The sequence below is a fragment of the Podarcis bocagei genome (genome assembly GCF_964188305.1).
Source record: "Podarcis bocagei genome assembly, chromosome: 14".
Taxonomy (NCBI): Eukaryota; Metazoa; Chordata; class Lepidosauria; order Squamata; family Lacertidae; genus Podarcis; species Podarcis bocagei.
The window spans coordinates 17,548,245-17,557,100 of NC_138139.1; the positions used below are offsets into that span (position 1 = coordinate 17,548,245).

Genomic DNA, 8,856 nt, shown 5'->3' on the forward strand with positions numbered 1-8,856 from the left:
AGACCACATAACACCGGTCTTGAAAGACCTACATTGGCTCCCAGTACATTTCCGAGCACAATTCAAAGTGCTGGTGCTGACCTTTAAAGCCCTAAATGGCCTTGGTCCTGTATATCTGAAGGAGCGTCTCCACCCCCATTGTTCTGCCCGGACACTGAGCTCCAGCGCTGAGGGCCTTCTGGCGGTTCCCTCACTGTGAGAAGCCAAGTTACAGGGAACCCGGCAGAGGGCCTTCTCGGTAGTGGCGCCTGCCCTGTGGAACGCCCTCCCACCAGATGTCAAAGAGAACGACAACTACCAAACGTTTAGAAGACATCTGAAGGGAATGTTTAGGGAAGCTTTTAATGTTTGATGTACTACAGTGGTACCTTGGGTTACATATGTTTCGGGTTATAGACTCCGCTAACCCAGAAATATGACCTCGGGTTGAGAACTTTGCTTCAGGATGAGAACAGAAATTGTGCTCTGGTGGCGCAGCAGCAGCAGGAGGCCCCATTAGCTAAAGTGGTGCTTCAGGTTAAGAACAGACCTCCAGAACGAATTAAGTACTTAACCCGAGGTACCACTTTACTGTATTTTAAAATTTGGTTGGAGGCTGCCCAGGGTGGCTGGGGAAGCCCAGCCAGATGGGCGGGGTACAAATAATAAATAAATTATTATTATTATTATTATTATTATTATTATTAATCCTGAGAACTCTGACAGGCAGGGATCCTCCATAACCCTTTTCTGGTCTTGGCCACGATTGAACCGGGGACCTTCTGCCTGCATGCAAAAACACCTGTCATTTTGAACCGTCAGGGAAGGCAGCAAAGGACTTCGTGAAATGCATGTGTTAAATAGATAATGCAGATACAAAAATCTGCAGCTCAGCCCTGCCTAGGAGCAAATATTCTTCAGGGATGAGATGTTCAGGCGTGTCCCCAGCTTTAATCCAGAAGCGAGCGCGAGTCGTTCACCATCCGACGCTTGCGGAGAGAAGGCACTAAGCCTGCAACTGCGCGATGCTGGCATTCTTTGTCTGCTCCGGCTACAAAGTGTCGCTGAGGACCCGCCCCTTTCCCTGCCCAAAAGGCTCCTCCCTCCTCTTTGCCAGCCCAAAGTGCACGTGGCTCCCAAAGGCGGAGCCAGAACCTCCGGCAAAGGAAGCCACGCCCCCTCCTCCGCCAGCGACTTGAATGGAAAGCAGCGCGCATCCCTCCCACTCCGTCCGTACAAACCCTCAAACGGTGGGAGAGGAAGGCGACCTGTGCGCAGGCGCCGGGAAACAAAATAAATAAATAAAATAAATACAAAACACCCTTCGGGGCGCAAGCGCAGAAGGGCACTCTTCCAATCAGGAGAGTTAGGGATGCTTCCTGCCTCCCCCCCCCCCTTTGCAAGTTGAGAATTTTTGCTGGTTAACAACAAAGAAGCGCTCGCCAGAAATGACTCGTATGAGGCGCAAATGGTTTTGCTCGAATTTTTTTGTCGCTGCAAAGGACTAAGGATGGGCGTGCCCGCTGTTTCAAGCGGCTGCGTTGGAGGTATTTGTTTTGTTCTGGACGCGCGTTCCTCAGGCCAACCCGCGATCGCAGCTCGCCTTTCTTTTGTGCACGTATGCACGTGCGAGCACGCGTTCCAAGTTGAGCGTTCTTTGCGCTGCGCCGCAGTTTATGTTTGCAGAAAGAAAGAAAGAAAGAAAGAAAGAAAGAAAGAAAGAAAGAAAGAAAGAAAGAAAGAAAGAAAGAGAAGGCGTCCCTCTGATCTGTCAAGTCCCCCTGGAGATGCCACGCCCCTCTGACCTGGAAACCTCTTCCACCCAACGCCCCCGAATGCGAGCGGGGAGAGCGCACGCCGCTTTGCACATGCTCAGAGGTTATCGTATCGCTTGACACACACACAGACACCGTTGCAGGCATCCAAATTAAAAAGGAGGAAAGGTGTGCGTGTGTGGAGGGGGGCGGGACCCAGGGGTGCCCCCGGCTGCAATTAAAAACCCGCTTTCTTCTACAGTTTAGACTGTTCCTCTTTATTTCCATCGGAAGGTTAGGCACCCTCTTTTTTTTCTTTTTAAAGGGACACTGTCAGCCCAAGCCACACCCCTCCTGCCTTCCCCTCTGCTGCCGGTGCTGCTCGCAGGAAGCGCCGCGCGTGGCTCCTTGGGCCGGCGCAAATGTCCCTCCCTCCCTCCACCCATCACTCGGGGCCAGCATTTTATCATCCCTGCGTAAAAACCACCGCACCCCGAATGGATAGAGAGAGATCCCTTGGGGAACGAGGAGAAACGAACCCCCTTTTCCGGATGGGAAACGGGTTTGCAAGCGCTCCGTTTGCAATGCCGCAAGAGCCATTAAGTGTCATGTTGGGTCCGCGTTGACTTGATGAATGCGCGGAAGATTTCCTATGTATACATAGACAGATCGACAGGGTTGCTTTTTCTTTCTTTCTTTCTGGATCTTCTCTCTCTCTCTCTACCCCCCTCCTTTATTGTTCTGCATTAGACAACAAAGAAAAGGAGCCTTGCCTTAGAGGGGCGGGGCCAAGCAGCCCAGCCGGCCCGCCCCCCTCCGCCGGGCCCGGCCAATCGGCTCCTCCAGCGGCGCTGTCGGCGGCTCCCCTCGGCTCGCTCGCTTTTCCCGGCCGCTTACGCTGCGGCGCTCTGATTTCTCCTCCCCTCCCCCGCTCCCCTTTCCCCAGCGCTGTCTGGCTGCAGCAGAGGCTCAGACAGAAAAGAGGAGGAGGAGAAAGCGAGCGAGAGAGAGAGAGAAAGAAAGGGGGAGAGGAGGAGAGAGAGAGAGAGAGAGAAATCGCTGAGTGAGTGGAAGCTGGGAGGGGCTCCTTAAAGAAACGCCTGCCATCGCGGCCAGCAAAGGAACTCAAGGGGGGGTGCCAAAAGCACCGGAGCGCTTCTCTCTATTCTCTGCACGCGCCCCCCCGCGCCCCCCCCAAGGAGGAGGAGGAAGAAGAAGAAGAAGAAAAAGGGAAAAGCTTGGGGGGAGTCGTGGTGGGGTATTTTTTCTCCTTTTCTTGGAAAGCATCTTATAAACCGGATTGCACTGGAGGGGGGCTTCTTCTCTTTTTTTAAAGCGGCGCGCAAGGAATTTACAATCTGAGCATTTTTGCCCGTTTTGTTTTGTTCTGAGCCAGCATCCAGGATCTGCTTGCCGGGCTTCTCCAACCGCTTCCTCGTCTGCCGTTTGCTGGCCATCTGCCTTGGCTGTTTCCTTTGTGTCTGCTTTCCACCTCCCCCCTTCTCCTGGTGTGTGCGTGTGTGTGTGTTGGTGCTGCTTCCCTTCCCTGCTTCCCTCCCTCCCCACCCCCGCCCCCCACTCCTGATCCGAGAGCGCAGGAGGGAAAGGAAGCGGAGGGCGCGATCCCCCCACATCCACCCGGGACTATGCCCAGCTCCTTGTTTGCCGACATGGAGAGGAATGGGAGCGGAGGAGGCGGCGGTGGAGGAGGAGGAGGCGGGGAGACCCTGGATGACCAAAGAGCCCTTCAGATCGCTTTGGATCAGCTCTCCCTGCTGGGCTTGGACAACGACGAGACGGGCTCCCTTTACGACAACGAGCCGCGCAAGAAGAGCGTGAACATGACCGAATGCGTCCCGGTGCCCAGCTCGGAGCATGTCGCCGAGATCGTGGGCAGGCAAGGTGGGGGCTTGGCTCGATCGTCTTTGTGTGTGTGGTGTGTGAGAGAGAGATGTGTGGTGGGAATCGAGGGGACGTTTTTTGCTGCTTCTCTCTAGCTGCTGTCTCCTCCCTGGGTTTCTGTGGATGCCTTTTGCCTCCGAGATGCCAACACGGCTCGCCCCCTCGAGTCCAAATTGCAGGGTTTGTGATGATGGCTAACCTGGCCGCCTCTTCTCGACACCCTTCTCCCTCCCTCCCTCCTTCCCCCGCCGCCACCACTTCCACTCTAGACAAAGAAAGTGAAGCAGAGCAGAGGTGGAGGACGCCTTTCGCATCCAGATGTTTGCGCCTCATCTCGCAGCACAACTCCTCCCCCTTTTATGCCCTAAAAAACCCCTTTTGATTTGATTCTGTGTGCGCAAAAATGCAAGCGGATGCTGGTCAGTGCGCGCGCCTTTATTTGTCAATAGTTAGGAATCGATGGGTGTTTCCTTACAGGCAACGGCAAGGAGGTGAACAATGGGGGGGGGGGTTAGGTTCAAAGCATCTGCATTACGAAGCGGGTGTCTTCAAGAGGGCTGCTGCTGCTGGTACCTTTTTGTATTTCTCGGTGTGTCTGTCTATGTCATCCCCGTCGGGCTTGCTACCACCCCCTCCCCCAGACCCCTTCCCTTCCCCTGAAATGTGCGGAGCGCGAGTGTGGTTTTATTAATTTTATTATATATATATATATAAAGGGGGCGTTGCATATTTGGGTTGCCCGCTTGCGATGGATGCAATGTGGCCGCTCGCTTCGCGTCTCATAGCGTGGTTGCGTTGGGTGTGGGGAGGTGTTTTGGTATTGTTGTCTCTCTGCCGCCCCACCCCCCTGCAACTTATTATCTCCGAGATGCTGGGCAAATAACGTTTTGGGGCTTTTGTTTGCTTGTTTGTTTTGGCCAATGGGAATATTGGTTGGTTCGAGGTGCGGAGATGGGTGTGTTCCTGTGTCAAAAACCTGGCATGGTTGTGATGACTTGCAAATGGAACTCGACATGGATGAAAGGTTGGACCAAGAGGCAGGTTGGCTTGGTGCCCCCCCCCCTCGTTCCGTTGTTGCACCCCGAAAAGCTGGAGCAGATGTAACCGTGTTTCCTTCCTCTTTTTCCTCCCTCCCCTTCCCTCCCCCTTCCCCCCCCCGCCTTATCTCAGGTTGTAAAATCAAAGCGTTGCGGGCCAAAACCAACACCTACATCAAGACCCCGGTCCGCGGGGAGGAGCCGCTCTTCGTTGTCACGGGCAGGAAGGAAGATGTGGCCATGGCCCGGAGGGAGATCATTTCGGCGGCGGAACACTTCTCCATGATCCGCGCCTCCCGGAACAAAAACACCGTGCTCAACGGCACGGTGCCCAGCCCGCCCAACCTGCCGGGCCAAACCACCATCCAAGTGCGGGTCCCTTACCGGGTGGTGGGCCTGGTGGTGGGGCCCAAGGGGGCCACCATCAAGCGCATCCAGCAGCAGACGCACACCTACATCGTGACGCCCAGCCGCGACAAAGAGCCCGTCTTCGAGGTGACCGGCATGCCGGAGAACGTGGACCGCGCGCGGGAGGAGATCGAGGCGCACATCGCCATGCGCACGGGCGGCATCATCGAGCTCACCGACGATAACGACTTCCACGCCAACGGCACCGACGTGGGCTTCGAGCTGGCCGCCGGCGGCGCCGGGAGCCTCTGGAGCAAGCCCACGCCGCCCCCTCCGCCGCCGCCGCCCCCTCCTCCTCCGCCCCCTCCGCCGCCCTCCTCTTCCAGCATCACCCCGACGCCGGGCCGCAAGCCCTTCTGCAGCTACCGCAACGACAGCTCCAGCTCGCTGGGCAGCGCTTCCACCGACTCGTACTTCGGCAATGGCGTCGGAGGAAGCGGCGGCAGCAGCAGCGCCCGCTTGGCCGACTACAGCCCGCCCAGCCCGTCGCTCAACTTCCCGCACCACAACGGCAACAACAACAACAACGGCTACGGCGTCTATGGCGGCGGAGAGGTGCTCTCGTCGCCCGACTGCTGCGCCTCCGAGCTGCCGCCCTTCGATTCCCCGCCCGGCTTCGACTTGGCGCCGGCGCCTCCGCCCGGCGCGCCGCTGCTCTGGTCGCAGTTCGAGCGCGGGTCCTCGTCGCCCGGAGCCGTCGCGTTTCCCGCCGGTGGCGGCGGCGCGCCTCCGTCGAACGCCAACCTGGCCTTGCTGGTGAGCAGCGGAGGGCAGAGGCGGGGCGCCGGGCCGCCTCCGCCCCCGCCTCCTCCTCCTCCCACGCGCCTTTCCCCGCCTCTGCACGTCGGGGCGGGAGGCGTGGCGCTGGAGCAGCACCCGCTGGCGCGGCGGGTGCGCAGCGACCCGGGCGGCCGCCTCATCGCCGCCGCCGTGGCCGCCGCTGCTGCCGCCGCCGCGGCCGCTGCAGCCGCTTCCTCGCCGTCCGTCCCGTCGTCGTCGTCGCCCTGCTCCTACCCTCTGTACGCCAACGGGCTGGGCTGCCACTTGCCGGGCCTGCCGTCGGATTCGTCGGCGTCGTCGTCCTCATCGTCCAGCTCCTCTTCCAGCTCGTCCTGCTCGTCGTCGGGGCTGCGGAGGAAAGGCAGCCGCGACTGCTCCGTGTGCTTCGAGAGCGAGGTGATCGCGGCGCTGGTGCCCTGCGGCCACAACCTCTTCTGCATGGAGTGTGCCAACCGCATCTGCGAGAAGACGGAGCCCCAGTGCCCCGTGTGCCACAGCGCCGTCACTCAGGCCATCCGGATCTTTTCCTAAGGGTCCCCAAACCGCGACCCCTCCCTCCCTCCCTCCTTCCCTCCCTCTCATGGGTGCCAACTTGAATTAAAAAATGGGTGTAGACGTGTGCCAGGCCAGCTGCACCCTGCATAATGGATCGCAAGGCATGGGGTGCCAACTTGAATGAAATATTGGGGGCCCCAGCAAGCCCCGCCCCACGTCATCGATCACATGATGCGGTGCATGCACCCCATTTGAAGGGCAATGCCCACCAATTTTAGGGGGCCCGCCCCATCAATTATTTTATGGGGGGCAAAGACCCCTCAGAGTTGGCTCCTGTGATGCACCCCATAAACTTTTGGGGGGCCCAGCTCCCTTAAATACTTTATTGGGGGGGCAAAGGGACTTCGACCTCTCAGAGTTGGCTCCTATGCTCCCTCTTTCTCTCTCCCCCCCCCACACAGACAAGCAACCTCCTCTTCTTCAAAAGGTCTTCTACTTGCCTATATACATGCATATAAATATATATAATATCTGTGTCGAGCTTTTAAAGCTGCAGTATCCGCACATCCCAAAAATAATATAAATAATAACAGAGTGGGGGGACGGGGTGGGGTGGGGGAACCTGACGTTTTGCAGGATGGTGACCATCTTGGTTTTTGAAAAAATAACTTCTGTTTTTGTTTCCTTGCATTCTTGAGTGTGCCGTAGCTTAGGAATGGGTTTAAGGGGGATGTTTGTGACACCTGGTGCATGCTATAAATATTAAGGAACGACATTCTAGTAATAGACTAGTTTTTACACTTTCTCTTAAGGCCAAGCTTCCAAATCAAATGATATCTCTCTCTCTTCTCTCTTCTCTTTTTCTCCCTCCCCCCCAAATTAAAATAGGAAATGCATATGGATTATGATGGCGTGTGAACAGTTAGTATAATGTGCTGGTAGTTGGTAGATTGCTTATTGAGAAATAAATCTATGGATGGATAACTTTTCTTGAATGTTCTCGAAAGGGCAAGATTTTTTCCTGTGAATTTTTAATAATAATAATGATGATGATAATAATAATGATGAACTTATGATACTGCAGCTTTATCAAAGAAAAAAAGAAGAAAAAAAGGAAACTGTAACATATCTCTTATATATATTAAAACGTTTAAAGGTTTTAAAGATAAATTGCATTAATACAGATTGAAGTATTTTATTCTTTTTTGACTTGAAAAATTATATTTCATATTGCAAAGATGTTTACAAGTATTTTAATTTAAGTTCAGTGAACTTTTTTGTAGCTGGGTTAAATCTTTTTTATTTTTTGGTATGGCCTTATGGCGAAGAACACTGTATTATTTTACTATCACACAATTGTGAATGGAATTGCAAAACCATAAAATGTGTAATACTTTGAACAGTATTCTGTTGGGCTGGAGATTTTTTATAGGTTCAGAAAAAAGAAATCTTTTAAATCTGCTTCACCCAGCATATTTTCTATTCAGTGATATAAAGCATATTTTATTCTATATTATTACAAAAAAATGAAAGCGTTTAAGCATAAGTCAAAAGGAACTGTTGATGCTTTCTAACATTTGTATAAATAGAATTCAGTGGAAATTACAAAAAAATTCTGTTGCACCACTATAGTTTAGTATTTCTATTTTAATACATTTGTTTACCACTTGTTTATGTATATGTAGGTGATGTTACTTGATCTTAAATGTACTTTACTGAGCAAAGTTTAAAAACAAAGTATATTTTATTTTATGATAAAGGGCCTTTAACCTCATGGTCAGATACTAATATTATATTTGCTGAGACAAGATTTGAAATTGTATCAAGAGTTTTATTTTTCTGACATTTAAAGTTCTACATAATAAAGGTAAAACTTAAGTAATGGTGCTACTTCATGTTTTTTTAAGTATTTCTATATAAATAAAATATTACAGAAAAGCATCTGGTGTTGTGGTTAGATTTTGGTGGTTGTTTTATTGCGTTCTTTTATGGTGGGGAGAAGGCAATGTCTCTTTGATCTGAGGTTACTGCTTTGGAAAGTCTTTATCAGGGATGTTCCGCACATTGCCTGGGGGAAAACCTGAGTTTGCCACCAAGTCTAAGTTTGGCAAGGAGCCCTAGTGAATCCTCACTCTCAGAAAAGTCCCCTTTGGTTTTCTTTTTTTAAAATGAAGTGTTTCAGAAGAAGCTTTGAGTGTTATCCTTAGAATGCAACAAACTTGCATTTGCAACCTTGCAAAATAAGTGTATCCTAACCTTGCAAAATAAGTGTATCCTGTTGTGTGAAGTGGCCCCAATTGCTTCCCATATTAACTTCCATTCTTTCTGTGTGTGCAGACTGCAGGCCTGACGCTGCTTGTGACATCATTTGACCCATCAGGCTGAAAACCGAGGGGTTGCCAAGCCCGTGGCAGAGCACAATGTATGACTGGTGGGCTGAGTTTTTGCCTGGAGGGTCACAACAGGGGATGGTAGGTCACATTCATTTTAAGAGTAGCTTT

The 8,856-nt window shown here is 52.6% G+C and overlaps 1 protein-coding gene across 3 annotated transcripts; it reads left to right on the plus strand.

The window, feature by feature from the left end:
- The first annotated feature begins 3,100 nt into the window (after window positions 1–3,100).
- Window positions 3,101–8,296, plus strand: MEX3B (mex-3 RNA binding family member B). 3 transcript variants are annotated; one of them, XM_081171173.1, is made up of 2 exons: window positions 3,101–3,635; window positions 4,806–8,296. In XM_081171173.1, exons 1-2 carry the CDS (start codon window positions 3,380–3,382, stop codon window positions 6,389–6,391), a joined length of 1,842 nt encoding a protein of 613 aa, XP_081027299.1. In that variant the 5' UTR covers window positions 3,101–3,379; the 3' UTR covers window positions 6,392–8,296. The 3 variants fall into 3 exon arrangements, with proteins under 3 accessions (XP_081027299.1, XP_081027298.1, XP_081027297.1); XM_081171172.1 differs by lacking the exon at window positions 3,101–3,635 and adding an exon at window positions 3,649–4,054; XM_081171171.1 differs by lacking the exon at window positions 3,101–3,635 and adding an exon at window positions 4,065–4,676.
- Window positions 8,297–8,856: the final 560 nt, after the last annotated feature.

Excerpts from the sequence above, each read along its gene's own strand:
- MEX3B (XM_081171173.1), top strand. The coding sequence starts at position 3,380 with ATGCCCAGCTCCTTGTTTGCCGACATGGAGAGGAATGGGAGCGGAGGA. Across the intron at positions 3,636-4,805 it reads CGAGATCGTGGGCAGGCAAG|GTTGTAAAATCAAAGCGTTG; the intron begins GTGGGGGCTTGG and ends GCCTTATCTCAG.